The sequence below is a fragment of the Lissotriton vulgaris genome, chromosome 12 (genome assembly GCF_964263255.1).
Source record: "Lissotriton vulgaris chromosome 12, aLisVul1.2, whole genome shotgun sequence".
Lineage (NCBI taxonomy): Eukaryota > Metazoa > Chordata > Amphibia > Caudata > Salamandridae > Lissotriton > Lissotriton vulgaris.
Genome location: NC_141700.1, coordinates 45711877 through 45734652, shown reverse-complemented (window position 1 = coordinate 45734652; position 22776 = coordinate 45711877). Strand labels below are relative to the sequence as shown.

At 43.6% G+C, this 22776-nt stretch overlaps 1 protein-coding gene across 2 annotated transcripts in view; it reads right to left on the bottom strand.

The window, feature by feature from the left end:
* Positions 1–4243: 4243 nt before the first annotated feature.
* The window catches only part of LOC147673217 (kelch-like ECH-associated protein 1A), a 110371-nt gene continuing 91838 nt past the window's right edge, over positions 4244–22776 (bottom strand). For both annotated transcript variants that reach the window (XM_086947012.1, XM_086947013.1), the window contains exons 6-7: positions 12912–13088; positions 4244–8965 (exon numbers count right to left, since the gene is read on the bottom strand). In XM_086947012.1, coding sequence (XP_086803138.1) covers positions 8802–8965; positions 12912–13088 — 341 coding nt within the window. In that variant the 3' untranslated portion in view covers positions 4244–8801. The remainder of the gene's footprint in view (positions 8966–12911; positions 13089–22776) is intronic.

The window sequence follows — 22776 nt, the reverse complement described above, 5'->3', positions numbered from 1 at the left end:
ACACCATCCACTGACTGGATCATCCATGGTTACATCACCCTACCAGTCACGTCTTTCCAATTCTAATATTGTCTCCAATACCAACAGGTAGGCAGATATGAAGCGCTAGGGAAAGGATATGTGCACCTGTATTGGGAACTAATGTTCAGGTTTAGATGCAGGAATGGGGACATGGACCTTTTTCTTAGTAGCTACAACTGTGAAGATACCCTAGCAGCTTCTTGGTTTGCAAGGACATTTCTCTCCACTGGGCATGCAATGCTTCAGGAGCGAACCTGTCTTGTTATCTGAAGGGTTCCCCAGCTGCCATGATTCATCCTGTGTTCAAGCTGCCCTTGAATGGGAGCTATTTGATGCTGAATGATCAAGGTTGCTGCGTAAATGGAACTAGGCATCACTTATCTGGTGACGGTTAATTCCATAGTCACTTGTTGTACACAAGTAATGTTTCAACCTGCCCGCACAATCGTTCCTTGCCGATGTCCCCAGCTACATGGCACCTTTCCTAAACACCTCTGACCATTTGCTAATTCAGCTCAGGTCTTCCGTCCCACTGCTGAGACGCCCGCCGTGAACCCCCAGGCTGTGCCTCGTTGGAAGCTCCGCTAACCTTTTTAGCACCGTTTTCAATGACAACCCGGTCCTGAAGAAGATCCTGATTGCTAGGATCGAAACGTCGTCGACCGTACAGCGCATCTGATGGCGCGTTTTCCACTGTGGCTCTGATAAGTAACCTGCTAAACTTGCTCAAATATTTCATTTTGTAAATCGTTGTTTTGAGCCACATTGTTCACTGGATACACAGTATATATTTAAGCACCCTTGCACCATTTCCGCTGTTCAAACAATTGCCACATGCATCGCCACCTTTTGTGTCACGTACACATTTAGAGCACCAAGTCCAATTCGGGTTGTTTGATATTTGTTTCCCTACAGTGCTGTTACAACTGTATGCATTATTGTAAGTTCAATTATATGTTGCCATGAGCACATTTCTAAAATCATTACTTGAGTCTCCTTGTCTTTGTTCACGTAATGCTTGATGCATACATGTCTAACTGCCTTCTAGAATCATACCAGTTGAGATATTGTTTGTTTATTCTCATGTACCTACCCTATTCTCAACGTGGTTTATGGGTCATACTCCTGTAGTTTAATACAATTAGGGAGGTAGCGCTATGGCCTTCAATAAATGTTTCCAACATAAAATGTGATTCCATAAGCAAACTGAAAGCCATGCTCTTGCAAAAAGATGTGGCCTTAACTTCAGCCAAAGAGATATTTGATCTCCAGGTTGCAAGATCCTCGTCTGGGATACAGACACACAAACTTCCCAGTGCATTTTGGGGACCTGGTCCATCGTATCTTTAACATGCCTGATACAAAAGGAATAGTGCACTTTTTTGAATGTATCAGCTCTGGTTTGGTTAGCACCTTTCAGACGATTTTCGAAGTTTTACAAACTTTCCTACACTCCATGTTGGAAAGAGTTTTTGAAGGGCTTCCACTTGTCCTGCTGCTTGATGCGGAAATACTGATTTTATTCTATCTGCTCCGCAATGGACGTCCCAGTTCAACTCAGAATGGAGACAGCAATGCTAGTGCTGCGCTGCCGTGAGCGCATGGTACCCTGCTCTCGGTCAGAGAACAGCTCTCCTCTTGAAACTCCACCTGTCTGCGCTCGGCTTTGGTCCCATCCAAGGCAGGGTTCTAATCTCCTCCATGCTGGGTCCTGCTCATTTTGGTGCTTGACTGGTTTTTCTCGCCAGGTCCCCCAGCCCATAACGCTGTTCCTGCATTATTTTCCCCCCGCATCCCGCCCCGATCCTGCCTCCCAGCCGCATGCCCCTCCCACCTCCCCTACTTATATGATTGCTGCGCAGTTGCACAGCGCACGCACCGCAGGCATGCCTAAGGCAAGAACGTCTGCGCCCGTCCGCGCCTGGACCGGGCCTAATGCCAGACCCCCTGGTCCCTGCGAGCGCCACGACACCCGACGCCGCTACGACTCCAACACCCTCCATGCACTCAATGCCGGCCGACCCTCCACCTGCTTCTAGGCCACCCTGAAGCTCACTCAAGGACCCTTCACCTGCCGAAACTGCAGCTCCTCCAGCCAGCGCACACCGGCACGTCCTGCCCATCCCACCAAAGCAGGCTACTACAGTTTCAGATGCATACTACTCAACACCCGCTCAGTCCACAAGCACGCCGTCGAACTCTGGGACCTTCTCGATTCATCTGCCCCGGACGTAGCCTTCCTGATGGAGACCTGGATGAACGCCTCCTCGGCGCCCGACATAGCCATGGCGATCCCGGACGGCTAAAAGATCACCCGCTGGGACCGAAAAAACAAACCAGGAGGAGGAATCGCCATCGTCCACAGGAACGCCATGAGAATTTCAACCAACATTGAAGACTCCCACAGCATGGCCTACACTTCCAGATCCATGTCGAACCTCAGAGGAACCCTGGTCTACAGACCCCGGGGACCCCGACCATAGTTCAGAGACTCCATCACAGACCTAATCAGCACGCACGCCCTTGCCTCCACAGACTACATCCTCCTTGGAGTCCTGAACTTTCACCTCGAAAACTCCAACGACAGCAACTCCACAACCCTGATCGACAACCTAGCCAACCTCTGACTCAAACAGCTCGTCACAACACACGCTCGACCCCATCTTCTCCACCAGCAACCACGTCACCTTCTGCCACACCACCGAACTCCACAGGACCAACCACCACTACATCCACTTCTCCTTCGAGAAACACACCGCGCTCATTCAACTGCAACGAATCCCACAGCGCAGCTGGAACAAATTCTCAGAAGACCAGCTCCTCACCACCCTCACCCGAGCCCTCTGACACCAAATTAGCGGCCCACAACTTCAGACAATGGATCGAAGACTGCGCCAACACCCTGGTCCCGATCACGAAACCCTCTAACAGGCGCACCGACAAGAGAGCCATCTGTTTCAACGCCGACCTCCAAACACACCTGCTGAAGAATCGAGAAGCAATGGCGCCAAGACCAGACACCATTCAACCACGCAGCCCTCAAGAAAGCCAGACGCAAGCACCACCAACTCATCCGATCCGCCAAAAGGACCTCCTTCAAGGAATGCATCGACAACAATTCACACAACAGCAAAGAGCTCTTCAGCATCGTGAAAGAACTCACCTCCCCCAGCTCCAGCACAAGGAGCTGTGGGTTCAAGTCAAGCCAAGGGGGTTCAAGGGTAAAGGTCCCCGCAGCAGGGTGGAAGCCAGTGAAGTGAGGCCAAGTGCTAGCTTGAAGCCTATTGCACAGATGCATTAGTATTCCAATTTGGTCAACAAGTACAAACAGCTTTATTTCGGATCTGCTGAAAGTATTATTAAATATGTAGATAGCTACATTTAACAGACTGGCTTGTTTCTCTTTGCATTGTGGATTTATTAACTTTCATAATATTATGATATGTGCGATTGGTAAAAGACAAATGGAGATGCACAGATCTATTGAACCCGCAGCTTCCTGGGTTATGATACTTTAGAGGGTGGTATGTCTCCAGGTTTGGGGTTTGTACTTTACTTGCTCTATGCCTAGCAAACATACTGCCATATCTCCAAACGTCTGCATATACGCCTTCCTGGTGCCTACATTGAACTCTCCTGTTTCCAGCATGTGTCCACGACCCTCTATCCTTTGCTTGCAACTCCTTGTTTAAAAGTTTGAGTCTTTGTCCCCTGCCGTGTTCCCACCTCTCTACCCAACTGTTCTCAAATACCATATGTAGAGCACCTGGTTACACAAAACGGTGTGTCCCCATGCTAGAATCAGAGCCTCCAAGGAGAAAAGACAGAAGCTCTGCAGTTCAGACGAGAAACAGAACCCTATAGGTGAGAGCTGAACTGGATAACATACAGAAATCGATTTAAGAAGTAAATAGCCAGGTTTTCATTTGTTTACAAAATGTTTGAATCAAATCAACGAAATGTTCAAATCAAATCATTTCTGGTATGCCTTTTACAATGATGAAAATTTCACCCTATCAGTCAGTCCATTTCTTGCAGTATCCGATCTCCCAGTCAGTATCCACATCACATTGTGACCAGGTCTACTGTAGGCCAACATGTTTTTCAAACCTTGACATACTACGTGCAAATAATCTGAATGACAAGCAATTAACCAACACAAACCACATTTACACATCCAATAATTTCTCTTTATAATTGATCAATGAACTATCATGCCTGGTACTTTTTAATTTTTATTTTATTCCTCTCAAAGGCTGTACATACCGGTTATTATGATAAAATTAACACAAGCAGTAAACTTCAACAAATATATTGTATATATACACACACAATGAAGTAAACATATCAATGTGCAACAATGCATTACTCCAATACATTATCTCCAGAAAACAAATTATATGAAAATATAGTAAGAATATTTTTAGAAATCTGAGAATTTTCCACTTCATTACTTTTAGTTTGTTTGTATAATGCTGCATTTTATTTTATATTTAATGTGGGTATTTCGCATAGCACATAAAACCTGCATATGGTGCTTTTAGAGTGCTTTAGGACAAAGGTACAAATAGGGAATAGTTTATTGCAATATTGCACATTTACAAGACCGTGGTGATAGAGCACCTTTAGATCAGTTGGCAAGGATAGAGATTGCTGGTATATACTTGCTGTTGAATATGTCCTAAATGTTTACAAAGTCTTGAAGAAGAGTAGGAGTCCTGAAAATCTGGGTGTAGAAGGAATAGCCTGTCCACAGGACTTCTAGAAACACATGAAGACTGTTTTTAAGGCTAACTGGATTAAATAAATGGCATAGAGAAGAGGTGAGTCCTTAAGGATCTTCAAAATTTGAAGTAGCCATTTTTGGTTTAAAACATAGAGTTATTAACTCCATTCATAAGCAGGAGATCTGAACCTGAGAATGTCTATCACCGAATCTCGTATATCTAGTAGGTCAGGAAACCACCAGAGGCTTCAGGTCGGTAAGTAGGCAGTGAACTGTTTGAAAGTGTGTTCAGTGGACAGTCGTGGAGTACCTTGTTTTGAAAGTCACCCTTTCTTTTACTCAGAGTTGGTAGAGGAATATAACGGCCAGTGGGTATTGGCCTGTCATTTCAATCAAACAAGAGTTGAGCTGTGTACTTTTGTACTCTGTCAAGCACGGCAAGATTTGTTAGAGACGAATGTACAGGCATTTGTATTATCCAAGAAGTACAACATCAGGGGAGGATGGGGGGGGGTCTGAAAGAAGTGGAACAATGGCAGTACCCCCTTTAGCTGGTGTAGGTGGCAGAATGCTGTTCTGATGAACGTGAAGGAAGATTGTTTTAATACAGAAAGTATGCTTTCGCTAAAGGAGATACCAATCTCTATAATTCAACTTTTTATTAAGTCAGTTCACTTTTGTCAGGTTCACACACACACACATTTGGATTCCAAGAGATTTTAAAACTTGGAGGATACACTCATTTAGATTTTGGCCTTAGCATAAAATTAGCTGTCGTTCTACACTACACCATCATCTGTATTTGGCCAAAGCAGTTCCTGCCTCCAATTTCTTGTTTCAAGTAAATAAAAACTGCACTGACACAATGAATATATATGCACACTAAATATGTGCATGCGTAGGTGCATGGTTTTAGTGCCAACCCATATCAGAATTCACTAAATGTATTTCAATATTACATTTAATGGTCTGTGGTGAATCCAAACCTTTGAACAATGTTAGATCATCCTTTTTATACAAAAGGTGGGAGCCCAACATATGGAATGTCAAAGAGCAGAACCATGCATACAGAAATCTAATATGTGCCAAGCAAACCGAGATAAATAAGCGCAGTAGAAACAGAACAAAATCATTCAACCATAGAAGCATTTACACATTGCTGAATAAAGTAATCACAAATATTCTACAGGGTCATGTTGGTCTTTAACCTCTTTTTCAGTGACGCAGCACGGATTGCACATTTTTTGTATTATTCTCACATTTGCAGTTTTGTGAAGATCAAGCAATGCCGTTAGGTCACCAGTTAATCTGCTGCAAGACCAACCTAAAGTGAGAATTTCAAAAGTGTTCATTTTAAGAGTAAAAAGTCTCCATTGAAGGCAAGAAGGAAAATAATCATGTCATTGGGTTCCTCAGTGCAAAATGACTGGCTGTTCAACAAGACATGGTCCACTGCGTTTCTGAAAGTGTTCAAAAGAGGTAAGGGCAATCTGAAACATAAATAGCTTTGACCCCCCACCAGGGAAACTGCAGACACCACTGCTCGTACTGTGACTGTTTATTCTGTGACTAGACTTGTTTCAATAGCCACTTCATGGCTCTTTTGAGCTACATGGCAATCAGTGCACGTAAATCTCAAAATGAACTGACAATTAGACTGAACCTTCCAAGTCAAGCACCCAAAGTATATTAAAGTTCATGTAAAAGTATGTAATCTGCAATTAAGGTAGTATATACCAAAACATAAATCAGTGGTACTAATTTCAACTTTTGTGGTCAGCTGGATATGTTATTGAACTTTTTCATTTCCTTAATCCAAGCGTGTGGGTGAATTAAACCAATACATGTTTATTCAACATAAATTCTTAATTTTAACTACGTCTTCTTCGACACAAAATATCGCTAATTCCAAAAATATGTGTTGAAAAACACAATGCTATTTCGTAAATTGCACTGAATGTAGCAAGGCATAATTGATATGAAATTACATTTTCAGAGAGCTTATCCAAATGTATGATTTTAAATGATTAAACCAAAAAGAAATACCTAAAACGCTGTAAAAAGAAAAACTATTTCTTTTCAATAAAGAGTATTGAAAAAAGACGGAAACCTGTATAATGCAGTTCAAGTGCAACATTTTCATCCACTGTTATTTGACCCCTTCAAAGCAGAAAACGGATGGAAAACTAAAACTGTGTTAAAAAATCTTCTAAGCCACACCTGCCAATACCCTTTGATTGGTATCCCAACACTATATAGGTGTTACAGTAACCCACAAGATTGTGGCAAATGGCCTTGATGGATAAAAGAAATGTGTAAATCAGTGAAATGTTTTAAAGAACTTCATAATAATCTTGTCACACCAGCCTAAACAGACTTCCTAATACAGTAACATTAGAGAATTCAGCCAGACATCCTCAAAAATATGTGGGGTGGTAAGACTAAAATGTACAATTTTAGTCCTTTAATAAAGAGAAATAAATGGAATGCGAAACAAGCGCAACCAAAGATCTGAACTAGATATAGTTATATTACATGCTGCATTGTCTCAATGACCTAAAATGTTCTTATTGAAGAGATTGGATCTGAAATCATTCTACTCTTACTTAGGTCACCTTAGAGTTTGGTATTTTTACTATGCCTTCTACTGATCATCATGAGATTTTACAATGGACTGATTTTTCCATAGAAATACACAGTCTAATGACATTATTGAAATAACTTAAATTTTGATTAAAACTTTGAAAATATACCTTTAGTGTTTCTTGATAGATGTTCAGGAGTGGCATTGCTCAAGGCAATTCAAAGCTATCTCTGTATCCTTGTACTGCACATATTAGGAGTTTTGTTTTAATCAAACACCCCTGCAATTTTCCTTAGGTGGATTTTGGTAGGACAACCCTGCTGACCTTTACCTTCGGGGCGGGGTGGCTGGTAAATGCCTGGACATGCAGATTTTAGTGCGGTGAAAAACAGCACATTATGTCCCATTTTCGGACCAAAATTTTGAATAAGTGATCATTATCACCTGATCACCTTGGTGTTGGACTTTATCTAGTGTAATAATTCTAGCATCCAACACAGGACAGTTGTACGGAAGGCCAATGAGTCTGCAAGGGAGAGCTTAAACATCTGTCGGTGAGGTTTCCTGCGGGTCCCAGTATAATATTTTGATGGAACTATTTTGAGTTTCCCATAGGCAGCGTCTTTGTCAATTTTGGTTGCAAGCGTTTGCGATCACAGTTTACCACTTTCCTTGAGGTACAGCTTCAGGAATATGTTGTTTACATACTCTTTTAAGTGCTTTCTAATACAGTGTAAGCATGGCTCTGAGCACATGCTCCAACTTCAATATTTCTTTAACAAACCTGCTGCCACATTATATGCTTGTTACAGTTTAAATGAAATTCACCAAGATTCAGAATATGTTTGTAGCTTGGTGTGACTTAAGCCTTAAGTACATTTTTGAGAATATGTTTTCTGAGTATTAAGGCACGTTTTATAATTACCTTTATTTGAACATTAACTACCTTCTAATTTTAGACGCTTTGTCTTCTGTAATCAGCTTGTGCAAGAGGCTCAGACCAGGACCTTGCAGAGATAAAGTGTAATCAGAAGAGACCCAAAGAATACAAAAGGGCCATTACCAAAGAAAACAATGTAAACCTCCCGCCGAGATCATAGTACTGCAACCAATTCTTGGTTGGCGAGTAAGCATTTACAGAAGGAGTAATGGCAGCTATGTTGGCAGCACCATTAGAAGGGTGTTGCATCTTCATTATTTCCGCATTCCAAGCATATCGGCCAATGGAATACTGTCAGTAGTGCATATTTAAGTCCAATAAAAGAAACCTATAAGGGCGATAAATCTTTTTAAGGTTCAAAGCGTTGTTTTAAAGTGCAATAGTGTGCTGGTCAGACTGTCAATTGAAGTCAATGTCCGAAACATATTACCAATATTAGAAGAGATTTTCCATAGATGTGGCTTAACCTGGCCACACAGACTCTGGTTAATCTCTTGGTGAAAAAATTTGGAGAGTTGGAGTGTTTTTCTTCAGCAACATTCACATTCCTCCGCATGGCCTGGACATGGCTCCATGGTTACAGCTACTCCCATTCCACTGTACCCAGTTGGCATCTCAGCTACTTCTGTCCACTGACCACATTCAGGATTGTAACACTCAACACTTGATAGAAAGCCAGTCTGATTAAACCCACCTGAAAAACACCAAAATAAAGTTTCACAGTATCTCATTTGACTTATTTCTGAGTAATTAACCATGCAGAAGACCGCAAACTAAAAACAGTTCCATGTTAACTGACATTTGTTTAGAGCTACATTTCCTTTACATTGACCGTGACATAAAAAAGTGGTGTTTTTTGTGAATGGTTCTGGCAACTTATGATATGACGTTCTGCTTGTCATTTACATTCTCCAGCCACACATAATTTGAGGTGCAGACAAATTACGATTCAAGCCTGTCTTCCCACCTCTTGCACACATTGATTTGTTCCTAATAAAATGCTTTTGACTGGATTAATCTTTGCAATGTTGGTGGCATGCAACATACTCCTGTTTATCTTCATCGCCGTCCTGGTATTTCTTTTTTTTTTTCAAAACAGCGCTGCTATGCACGAATTCCATGTCACCAAGGAAGGATAGTAGCACATTTAGAGGTTATTGTCGGAATCGGTTAAGGGCTCCATCGCTGATAATTCCATATTTTCATCACAGAAATTCTGTACTGTCGAATTGTAGATGGTATGTGGTGTGTTCCTTGTAATTTGCTAACAAATCTGTGGCTTTCTTTACACTCACTGGCAACAGAGTGTGTTAAGTTTAGCACTCCGGTAAAAGTGACACAATTATAAGATTGTGCTAAAGTTTCCTGCATATATTTGACTTATTTACAGTCAAAGACCTTAGGCTAAGGAACAACATTTAGCTATGTCTAATTTAAGACATTCCTGAACATTAAGTGCTAGGACTTGCTCATGGCTGTTAACCAACCTCTACTGACCTATCATCACAGGAGGAAAGCTGGATCATAAAGAACTCTCGCTTCCAATCAGACTCAAATTTTCTTCTCAACTGTGTGCTCTTAATTGGCCAATGCGACTTCAACAATGTACAAAATTATAATGAATAAAGAGACACCTATTTGGCCGTGCTTCAAAGTTGTTTTATTTGTATGTTTCCAGGAAGAGCACCAGCAGTACCTATAATTGAGTGAGCTCTGCATTTACTTGGAATGGTTTGTAGACTTTCTTATACTTATGCTTTCCCTCTGGATATGGGCTATATAAGTAGCTATATGTTTATAAAAACGGAGTCATATTTAACAAAGAGTTGCTCGGTTTTCTCAATATCTTTGGTCCTGTTGGGTTTAAATGCCTGATGTATTTTTACAGAGGTGAACTGCATGTCAGATAAAGGTGGTATGGGCATTTATCCTCTTCATGGCTACATGAAGAACATTCTTCACTTCTAGACAACATATGCTCATTTTTTCAATATGATGACAGCTCATGGTTGGACCTTGTCCTCTTTGACAATGTCAATATAAACTGAAGGCACACTGAATACCTGTACAGCACCTACACGTGAGGAAAACAGTTCCATTTAGTAATGCAACAGCTGTGTTGCAACATGTGGTCTTCAGTATATGACAGATGCTCCGGTCTGCACGGCAATCTCTACTGTGATTCTCTGGCAACTGAAGATTGGGTATGAATAAACATTTGTTTGGCGCACACTGCATTTATCAGGATTGGCCAATTGTACCACAGAATATCAACAAAAAATATATTGTGGCATACTTATATCAAGTTTTTAGGTCCCCTCACACACCAACAGGCCCCTTGGTGTCATGCTTCATCATCGGGGTCATCGTACCCCTCTACGGGGTACGGCGTGCTGCGACCTACGGATACGCGGAGCACATGATAGACTATGTGCAGTGTTGGTGAGGGTTTTTTTTTTATATATATATGTGAGTGTGTTGTGAGGTTTGGGAATTAGTGAAAGGTTTAAAAAGGACCTGGCTCGTGGGGTGACTAAAAAATATTTAATAAGCCCCCGGGCTGGTACTGTTAATATGTGGGTGGGAGGTTGTTACGCTGGTAATGTCTGTTACCTCCTTTTGGTGTGCGTCGACATGTTTCGGTGCAAGAAGCACCTTCTTCAGGAAGGGGTGCACAAATCCCCACCTTACTCACGTTTCTCTAACCAATACTAGAATTTTCTAATAAAAGTGAGGAAAAAATTACAGTGCAGGTAAAAACAATGTACCTAGCAAAAAAAGACGTAGTCTGTTAATCAACTGTTTTGGAGTTGAAGAAAAAGCCTCATGAGCCAAACGTCAGGATCTGGTGTGCTAAATAGCACGATTTCTGCGAGGAAATACCTCCCGATCGATCGGGAGGTATTTCCTCGCAGAAAGATAAGTCAATATAGAAGTATAGATTTACTGTTACTAACTTCACATCGAGGTATCTTGAGCATATACGTACAGTCTAAATAGATATATGTGGAGTAAGGTATAGAAAATCTAGACTTACTTACCTGTCGATATTTAATTTTCAATATTCTTTTGTTTATATTCTTTCTCATCAATACTGTTGATTCGCTATTCAGGGGGAACAACAGATTGGCCACATTCTGTATACTTTCAATCTAAGGATGACTTTCAGTCAAAGATAATGTTGAGGCAAATACATAGAAAAAAATGCCTCACAACCGCTCAATGGAGTTGAGTTCTGAATATCAGGATACATAGTCTCATCACTCCATACTTTTTGCTGTTGTAAAAAGGTCTACTTTGAGGGATCCACTCTAATCAAAGATTTATGCTGGTTCTCTGTCTATGATGATCCATTTGCTTCTAATCTCCTCAGCGCAATCATGTTAAAACATCTGTTTTCGGTTTCCCAACGTTGGCAGATGAACAGCTGTGATCTGCCATCTTTGTTCCAGGAGTTTTCCAAATTGTTTCAGCTTCCTTCTGGCACCCCTGGGCCAGATTCCTTTCCGCAGTTTCAAACTGAACATTACCTTTGTTTGTGCAAAGTAGGCCTAATATATTAAGTCAGGAATGAGTTGATGGCTAGATAGAGCATATTTAAGAAACTCCCGCAGGCTGATCACATACGATTTCTTTCTTTATGATCACCAACAAGACTATACCAGCTATCTAGCACAATGAGTTATAAATCTGTGATTGATGAAGGTATGCAAACTGGAAAACAAATACGGTAGAACTGGAGAGGGAGTGTAAACTTCTGTCCAAATATTCAAATGAACAGAAGAATGAACTGAGCGCTGGAGTCAGTTTAGGAGTACATTTTGAGGAATCAAGTGAAAAAGTGTGAGATTGCTGGCCTGAATTAGTCAGTATAGATCAGTGAGAGAGTAAAAGAATGAACAGAAGAAAAAAGTCAGGGGAAGACTGAGTGAAGGAGTATGAAATCCAGAAGAGTGAGTTAAAGAGCAACTGAGTAGAAGATAGAGTGAGTGGGTGAAAAATAGTGAGCAATGGAAACAGAAAGTGAAAAAGGAGGACGAGCAGTGAAAGAAGAAGGATGAACAGAGGGAAGATGAAGGTGAAGAAGAGAGGGAGGAAAAAACTAAGGAGCTTTTATGTACAAATTCGTATAAGCATTGAACACCCTCCCATAGATGCAGTATATGGTTCTTATGTTGTGACATACTGGACACTTCTGAGACTTTCACGTATTTAAGAGAAAATTATAGAACCAATTTATGATGTCTCGGTAGGAATGTAAACACGGCACGAGAGGATGGTGCACACAATACTCAAAATTTTCCTTAGATTTGCTTGATGACTGTCCCAAATACAATACTAAAATGACATCAAACATCCAAGAGTGTGAAATCTCTGTATGTCACCAATTTGAATTTCCCTCAGCTTACTTCTCACCAATCTTTGAAAGTTCAACAGGCAGGACAAGTTGAAGTACACATTAGGTTTTTGACACTGTGAGCAGAATATCTAAGAAAAGCAATATGTCACAAGTATACAAACTCTTCCAGGAAAGTAGTAATACATTAACATAATCACTGTGGTTTCGTGAAAAGTTAACGTTTCTATCATGAATGTTTTCAAATGGACTTCATAAACATACATAAAGGATTTATCCTTACCAAGTGCATAAATTTTCCCTTGGTGCACGGTCACTCCATGAGCACTTCTCTGGTGCTTCATTGGGGCAATGGTCTCCCACCTGTTTTTTTCAACACTGTATCGCTCTACGCTGTTTAATTGGTTACTGCCATCATAGCCTCCAACAGCATAAATGTAATCATCAATGGCCACAACTCCTAAAGGAAACAAGGCATTGTATAAAATTAAACAAGAGAATTCTTAAATTATAACTTACTGGTAATTGTACAGACATAGGTGGCTGAGCACACAAAAAGCTTGCTTATGTGTGCAGCTTCTACACATGGGCATGGCTGTTCTTCCTCTGCTCGTGGTAGGATCATCAACATGATCTTTAACGGATTGAAACTCTTCTCAATGCTGAGAAGAGTGGAGTCATGATGGGATGTAGTAGCATGGAGTAGGACAATGTAGTATTGGGTTGAGTGTAAAAAATACTAATTATACATCACACATCTGTTACGTTTAAGTGTACTGTTTCAGTTAATTAAAACCATAACAATTTTGCTTCTTAAAACCATAAATTATTACAGTTGATAACATCATGAAATAATAATTCCTGAGAAAAAGTGCAGCCAATCATGCACACATCAATTTATGCTCAGGCTGGGGGCATCTGGAGGCTTTTGGATCAGCAGGTGTAGGCAATTGTTGGCTTTTGTGAGTTTGAAGCAACTGATATCATAAAAGCTCGTCTGTGCTAGTTGCATCTAGAGTGGTGCTTTGGAGAAAATTGGTGAAATCCCACTTGGGATTTGAGTAAAGTTTCTGTAAATCACTAAAGTTCTTCTAGGAAAAAGGTTTGCAATGCCAATTATGTCTTCAGTGACTCTGATGGCAACCAGTAGTAAAGTATTGCAGTGCAAATAGCAGCTTTGCCTACAACTAATGTGTATTTGTGTACATCCTTATTCCAGTTTAGGTAAGGTTCAAAGTAGTCCACAGTATTTACCTTCTTGAGAGAGTATGGGTGAAAGATAGTGATTGTGACCATTTGTGGTTGCCAGGTGTATGTGCAGAGGTGGCTGTGTGCATTACCCTGTAGCATAATTAGCAATTGCTGTGATGTGGCAGATGTTTAGGGGCCTACTGCACCCTTGATTTGTAGGGCTCCTGCAAACCAACAGGATGCAGGAGGTCATGAGAAACAGAAGCCTCAGAGTCAGTCTCACCGAAATCCAGGATAGAGGCTGAAACATTAGCATCATAACCTGAATATCCTGGACTCGCTGCTTGGTAGGATAAGCCCAAAACTGTGCTGTGTCCAGAATAACTCCAATGAAAGGGAACATCTGGGAAGGAGTCAGGTGTGACTTCAGCATGTTTATAGAGAACCCCAGCGAATGCAGGAGGTCCGCCGTAGTCTGAAGGCTGGAGACGACAGTCTAGGGCGAGGACGACTTCAAAAGCCAGTCGTCGAGGTAGGGAAGACTGAAATCCCTAACCTGCACGGATAAACTGCAACCACCGCCATCACCTTGGTGAACACCTGAGGAGCACTGGTAAGACCAAAAGGTAGCACAGTAAATTGAAAATGCTCGTGGTCTACCTTGAACGGCAGGTAATGTCTGTGGGCCGGCAGGATGGGGATGTGAAAACATGCATCATGCAAATCCAACGCTACCAGCCAGTCTCCTTGGTCTAGGGCAGACAAGACCTGAGCCAACATGAGCATCATGAACTCCTTTTTGAGGCAGAGATTGACGGTCCGAAGATCTAAAATGGGCCGTAACCCATTGCTCTTCTTCAGAATCAGAAAGTATCGGGACGGTGGCTGAGATACGATGGATGCAGCTGAAAACCCCTTCCGTTGCCATGAAAGGGGCAAACGCTAGACAGGCCATAGGGTGGTACTGAGAGGCCCAATACTCAAGCCATAGCACAAGAGTCCTTGAAGCACTCCAAGGCCGAGTCCGCCTTCGCTCCAAAGAGACGAGATCTGTCAAAGGGCATGTCCATCAAATTAGCCTGGACATTACCTGAGAAGCCAGATGTTATTAGCTAGGCATTGAGCCGCAAGGCCATTGTCGACGAAATCGCACTGCCCAGCACGTCAATGGTGTCAAGGCAACACCTAATGGTGAATTTTACTGCATCTCTCCCATCCCATCCTTGACCGCCTGGGAGAGCGCAGGCTGGGGCTCCTCTGGAACCTGTGGCTGCACTTGCACAACTGTCTCTCAAAGGAAGTGGGAGAAACAGCCCAAAAAGCATGCAGTATTCACTGACCGCAATGCCAGGTTGGCGGAAGAAAACATCTTCCCAAGTGTTTCCAGCCTCTTGGAATCACCCACCCTGGATGGGCTGAAGGGAATGCGCCATGAGAAATGGGGCGATCAGTGGTGGCCTTCGGAGTTGGGCCCCACTCCGACCCCTGTGTCGGAGGTGAAGAACCTCGGGGTCTGGTTAGACGCTGGTCTTACATTTATAGGGCACACCAAAAAAATCGCAGCCTGTTGCTTCGGTCTCCTAAGAGGGTTAAGGCCGGTGCTCAAGTTCTTCGACGCCCCTACCAGACAGCTTGTGGTCCAGGCAACCATCATCTCTCGTCTGGACTACGCCAGCTCTTTGCTGGCGGGGGCTAACCAGGCTGAGCTAACCCGTCTGCAGCGGGTGCAGAACGCCGCGGCGAGAGCCATCGTTGGACTTCCTAAGTTCTGCCCGGTGTCTCATGTCATCCGCTCCCTGCACTGGCTCCCGGTTAGGAAGCGTATTCTCTTCAAGGTCTTGTGTCTGACCTTCAAAATCCTTAGAGGCATAGGCCCTGAGATCCTGGCCAACTCCATCTCTTTCTATGTCCCTACCCGTAATCTTCGATCTCAAGGTCAGGCCCTTGCTGTTGTCCCCAGATTTAGGCTCAGCAGGATGGGGGGCCGTTCTTTCAGGGTGAGAGCCGCGTCAATCTGGAACACCCTCCCAGTTGAAATTCGGCTGATAGAGGACTTGCTGTCGTTTCGTAGAGCCATAAAAACCTTCCTATTTTAGCTTCCCTGTTTTAGTACTTTTCTGTAGTATTATCTCCATGCTGTGTTATGACTGCTTCGTGTCTCTGCGCCGGGATGCTCCTTCGCTGGAGTCGCTGTGCGCACTATAAATTGTTATAACATTAACATTAACAAAGTCTGCACCACCAAGCTCTCAGGGGTAGGGTGTTGGCCGAGGAACCTTGGCTTGCCTAGAGCCAGGTGATGGCGGCGTGCAATTGTCCTGTTCACAGGAGCCCCTGTGCTAGGCTTGGACCAAGTGCCTAGGGGGACATCAGTTAGTGTTTTATTAAAGGGCAATAGGGGTTCAGAGGTGGAAGACCCAGGCTGAAGCACTTTGGTCAGAAGATTAGTCCTGGCCTGCACTGAGGGCAACTCCAGTCCATGGAACTCAGCTGCCCTCGTTACCAGATTGGCATAAGAAGCCTCCTACTCCGTAGCCACAGTTGGCGGAGAGAGCATGCCAGTATCTGGGGATGTATCCAGCCCACTGGCTTCCCCAAGTTCCTCATACCAATCCATCTGTTCTACAGATAAATCATGGTGTTCTAAAGGGTCCGTAGTCCGCTCCCATGCCTGAAAAGTCCTGAAAATGGCCAGGCGATAAAATAGAACTTCAGAGTTCTGCCGGAGTTGGTGTTGAGCGACAGCAATCCAACTCTGAGTCGTCAGGAATAAGGATGGGGGCTGGTACTGCGGTGGGTACTGGCAGCGCCAAATGCACCAACTTCGGGATCGATGCCAGGGAAGGTCGCGTAGGCACGACTGCGTCGTCCCAGATCCAGAATCAGATCCATGAGGCACCGCCAAGGCTGGAGTCGAATGTGACAAATCTGATGGGGCCCTTCTGAAAAGGCGGGGTCCAACGGCTCACCAGAAGAGCAGGCCCGCTCAAATACATGGCGCATGGCCTTGTAAAATTATTTTATTTGTGCGGGGCGCTCTGACTCCCGGAAACAGAGGAAGGCACGGAGTCGACCTTGCCCCAGGCTCCACAAAACCGAGCCTAGAGCATCGGTGCTCCTTACCTAATTCATCGATGGACAGTCAAGGCAAAGTTAAAGTCCGCTTAGACTTCTTTTTCTTATGCCTCTTACCCGAGTGTACCGAAGACTTCGAGTGCGAGGAAGAGGACTTGAAGCTCCGGAATCAGTCCTGTGACCTCCTCTTCATCGATCGGGACCAGGATCTCTGCAAAGTCTCACTGACTGTTGTCCACTGCTGACCTGCAAAGAGCTTCATAGCCCCTCTTGCAAGGCCTAGGGAGCCATGGCCCGACAATCCAAGCACGACTTTGACTTTGACTAGCGGTCACGCTTGAGACACTAAAGGCATACGAGGTGGTGGTCGGTTATCAACATGGCGCGGTAACAAGCGCCACACGGTTTAAACCCTGTCCTAATAGAAGACATCCCTTGATACACAGAAAAAAAAGATTTGGTGAACAAAAAGTCGAAAAAACCTGCCAAAAAGTGACAGAGGTCAACAGATGGGACACTGAATGCAAAATTGATTTCTTATTCTGATCATTTAATTATTAAAAAGTCTTTTGTCAACTTTACAAAACTAATCGTGGGTTACAAAAACATTGAATAATACTGCAAACAACCAATTCTTCATACAAGGTTATAACACAGGTAAAAGGAACCACGAGATAATACTTTAGATTAGGTGAACAATAACGGATAACTACTGTTGCTAGGGCAACAACAATAGAGAAAAAAACGTCTTCAGGTAATAGCGTAAATTCATAAAACACCAACTACTACATGGCTTAAATTAACTGCTTCAAACAGAAGTTTTGTGGTCTAAGACCCTATAGGTTTTCTATATATCTCTTTTTTTTTTTTTTTGTAAGAATGACGCTGGTCCTGGATAGTAGGAGTCAATGCGTTTCGGCCTTCCAATTATGGCCTCCTAAGGACAATGTGTTACCAAAAAAACTCAAACTTATAAAAGAAGGCATTTTAAAAAAACATTTCAATTGAATTCACATCCTAGTACTGAATTAATATATCTTACATACATTACCCTGAATTGTGTAAAGCATTCTGATAAAAGCTGTGGTTCTTTAACAAAACGTGCCAAGCCAAACAATTCAAACTAACAGTAAATAATAACAGTCAAAGGGGGCATGCGCCTGCAAAAATAACATGATGCCTCTGTCACCCAAGTACCTAAAGAGAAATACCAGGAGCATAGAGAAACAAGCATTGGAAATGCAATAGGTCTCACATTTGTTGAAGCTGGAGCTATTGGTATTGTAAATGGCAATGTTTTGTACTTTGCAATAGGTCTTGTATTTGTTGGAGCTATTCACATTGTAAATGGCAATGTTTTTTATTCATCCTTGGGGTTTTATAAAGCGCAGACTTAACAGCCTCTGTTGTGAACTTGGATTCTTCAAAGTTTTGTGAGCCCTGAAATTTGCACAAGTAAGGTGCTAACAGTATAAATATTGGCACTGGTTAATAAACAAAGCCACTGCAATACAAAAGCAAAGGTGAACGAGTGACTGCTTCTGGGTTGACGAAGTTGCTTACAGTCACTGCCTGTTAAAGCTAGCAGGCCCGCTACTATGAGTTTATCAAACTTAATGCTATGTTTTCTTATGTTATGCTATGCAATGCTATGTTATTCAATGCTATGTTTTGTTGTGTTTTGTTATGCTATGCTATGTTTTGTTTTGTTATGCTTTGTTTTGTTATGCTATGCTTTGTAGTGTTTTGCTATGCTATGTTTTGCTATCCTATGCAGACTTTAACCCGTTAAGCGCGCGCAAACATTCCGCCCCAGTGCGAACGTTCGATTGCGCTAACGGGATTCGGACGTCCAACGGTCGTGCGCAGCACTAGCGAGGTAGTGCACGCGACGACCGTTGGACGTTCGAAGCACGGAACGGGTTAAGCCCGTTTTGAAGATTATTTTAGTTAACAATAGATTTCACTGACAGTGAAACTTAAAATGGAGCACGAGGTAAGGGGGACAGTGACGGTGCCTGGAGTGGCATATGGCCCCCTGTGAATATATCGAGGATGGTATTCATTTAAAACCTAAAGACATGGGAGATGAAATCTCGCCAACAAACTTGACCACTAAAAAGTGACCAAAAAGTGTGGCGTGGTGCCTGTGTACTGTGGGTATCAACACAGAACCAGGGAGATACTGCAAGTTGGTTCTTCTGACTCTTAGGACTTGCTATAAAACCGGAAGTGACGTCTCCAGTATACACTGACAGGAGTCCTATCACACTGACAGCAATTCCATGGTTTGAGCTTCCAATTAAATGGGCTGAGGGATGGGCTGAGCAACTCCCCGGGAGTACACTGAAATGTGAATTCTAAAGTGCTCAAGGACAATGGAAACTTGCAGTGTTGCGTGCAGTAACTATTCGGTGTACCAAGGATGCACATGATGGGCGGGTGGGTGTCTAGTGACGTCTGTGGTAGTGTGCACTGATGCCCAATGTGTTGCACCTGTTCTGAAAATTCAAAAATGCGTCAACGACTGGATGTGACAGTGCTTGGTGATGGCTCCGGTTAGTACTGGGCCTTCCTTACACTGCGTAGCTAGTGTATTATGGGCCCTAGTGAAAGGACCGAAATGGGCATCCAGCTGTTGTTTTCATCACATAGTACAGCAATAAGCAGGGTTCAGCGAGCCTCTCAGGCCCCTGGGCACCGGTGCCACTGCACGTGCTGCACCAATAGAAGCTAGGCCCCGCATATGCTACAAAAGTCTGTTTTCACCCTGTGAGGAGCACCCCTCCCTGGCGGGGTAGTCTGAGCGGCTCTTGAACGTGCCGGAGCAGATTTTACCCACTCCCAATGGTAAGCTACGCTGAATGTTTCTGCAAGCAGTACTCAGGGATTCTCTGCGCTGTGGACATGAGTGCCAGAGCAATAGGAGGGTTACTTCTGTGCCTACCCCTCACACCTGAAGCTCAGTGATTTTTTTAGAACTTTGGTGCCCAGCTGATATGGTTCTATTTGAAACTTTAGCTAAACTGTGCTGTGGCTCTGAAATCTGTAAAGAGTCAATGCGCACCTTTTAGAGGTTCCATGCATCAAGCATACTATACCGTGTGTACTTGGCAGACTTTGTGTCTTTCGGTGACACTTTGAATCTCTGAGGACTATGTACATCTATCTTAGGCCAGTGGAATTATGCGGCGGGGGACAATCACATTATGCAGCAGGATTGACTAAATTATGCATCAAGAAAACGTCAATTGGAGGAGGAGCTACGTCAGCAAACAAGATGGCCACATAAGTTCCCGGCTCCGCCGACCTCCGACTCCTGCCAGAAGATCCTGTTATTTATCCTGTTTTTGCGCCCTGCCTCCGTGTGTATGAACCGGACTGGAGCTTAACGATGCAATCCCGGGATTTCTACCAGTTTGGTAGACAAAGATACGTTGTGTGGCAGTTTGCGGCCTAGACCAGCCTGGAAGCCGGGGTCTCGAGTACTGGCCCTGCCGGGTTTCAGTTGAACAACATCGGCTGTAGTTGTGTGACAGGGTCCGGTCCACCGAGGTGGAAAAACTTTTTTCTTGGACCGAAGTTGACGATGGTTGGCTGAATTGGTGCATATTAAAGGAGGGGTGACAACGCACAACTGGAGCGGCGGAAGGGGGTCCCTGGCCCGGTGGCCCGGTTAGGGCCCTGCCGGTGTTCGCTGGGTTGGGATCTCCGCCGGCGGTGGCTGAGTTCGGAATGTTATTGTCCCCAATGATAAGTCCCCCTCTGAAATTGTCCGTTCCGCATCCACCTCTTCCCCCCGGGGAGACCGGGCTCTCTGGGGATGCGAATATGACCGAAACTGAGCGAGATGTTGTGGAGCGGACTGAGAATGATCCATCACTACGAACGGTGTTGGCAGCCGTAGGGTCACTTCATGCTTGCATTGAAGCCCGCATCCATAAAATGACAGTGTTTTTGTCTGGAACTGGGCGGATGGGACCGGACCCTGGTCCACTACAAGAAACGAAACGACTCGAGATACCCAAGATGGCCACTTTGATGGTGGAAGCAGACCCCGTACTATGGAAGACGTTGGAGCCTTTGACCAGTGTTTTGGGAGCTGAGAGCAAGCTCTATGCCGCAATTGGAATGTCAGGCCTACGATCGTTGCTGACTATGGATGGACTACCTGATGGACTAACTGATGCTCCCTTACCGGAGACTTTTGATGGGAACTGTTGTTGGTTTGAAACTGCGTCACTCCCCTATACATCAGCACCGCTAAGATGGTGGACGAAACAACTTTGGGAATCCATGACGGTGTGGGGAGTCTTTGGACTTAGCGGAGTTCTCAACACTTTCATCTCTCTGCTTCGTCTCGGATTGAACTTTGCTACAGGTTTTTTGTGCATTGACTATCCTGCGGAAACGACAGTTTGTCCGGAAGGGGCACACATGTTTGATCTGAAGGGTCAAGGATGAGACTGTGTGATTGAGTTTGCCATCGGGTATTACTGGACACGGGGTTTTCAACCACGATGCGTTCGGGAGGTTGGGCGGTGTTTGGAGTTTCCCATGTTGCCCCACGTATTTGCAGCTTAATAGATTTCGAGACCTTAGTCTGGGGATTCTTGGCTTTGCTGGGAGGAGCGGAGACCGGGGGCATGTATGAAGATGCCCTCCTCCATTTTCTACTTTTAGTATTTAGTTAGTTGGGGCGACAGGCACGCTGCTAGTTGAGGTTAAGCGATAGCCATATGCAGGGGTGCAGGGTGGGGGGATGGGTTTATTGTTTTGTCTCCTTTTTTGTTTTTATGGGCTCTTTTTCTTCACACTCTCTTTCACTTACCTTTTACAAGTATAGTTGGTGGAACATCCTGACTTTGTTGTTATTCCAGTATTTGGTGCTCATGCTTCTCCTATTATCCTGATTTTATGGGTGGGCAGACTCCTAGAGCTTGCGCTTAATGGATGCTGTGCATTCTGGGATACTGGGAGAAAGTTCTGGAAAGTTCTCTTAAAGGCACAGTATCTTATTTAAGCCACATTATGGCAGCCTATGGGGCTTGTCTGTCCATGCCTTCCTCTCTATCATTCCAGAGTCTTTTACTGGTAGAGGCAAGTTTCTCTATGGAAGAAACTGGCCAGGCTGTGTTGTGTGTGGTTTTGTTTGGTGGAATTTCTAGTTGAAGTACTGGACAGTGTAGCCTGTGGATATAGGCTGCATTATTTGTCTTTAAATTCTCTCTTAAGTGTCTTTGCAGTTTCTGCATGATTTGACAACTTAAGAGCTCTCCCCTTAATGCTTAGTATCCATCCTGTATCAACATCTGTCCGCCTTCTTATTATGTCTGAATGTATGGCACCTGATATGTCTATTACTTTCTTTGTTTTGAAACTTATAAAAAAGATTTACAAAAAAAAAAAGAAAACGTGAATTATGCGGCAAAACGCAGCAGATTTTGTGATAGTACTGCTTCACTATTTTGTGATTTTTACACATGGTAATACTGGGCAAGGATGTTACCTCATTGGTACCAGTTTAACAGCAAAATATAGCAATAAACAACTAAAAGATGACCACACAACCTTTGTTAGGGGCCTTCCACTGCGCACAAACACGTCGCCACATGTTTTGTATATTTTGATCCGAATGAGCTATGAACAGTTTTTGTTACATTCTGCAGAGCATGCATCAGATGATCGATTAAGTGGCAAATGCTGCAAATCTATATTTAAGTGGTAAAAACGCCACAGTCGCAGAATCGCATAATTTCAGTGGCCTTGGTATTTGTGGACTAGTGCGTCTTAGAGAGCCCAGTGTGCACCCAAGCGCCTCCAAGCACTGCTGTGATTGTCTAAATGAATGTGGCCTTCTTGCTTGCTGTAGGTCCAAGGCG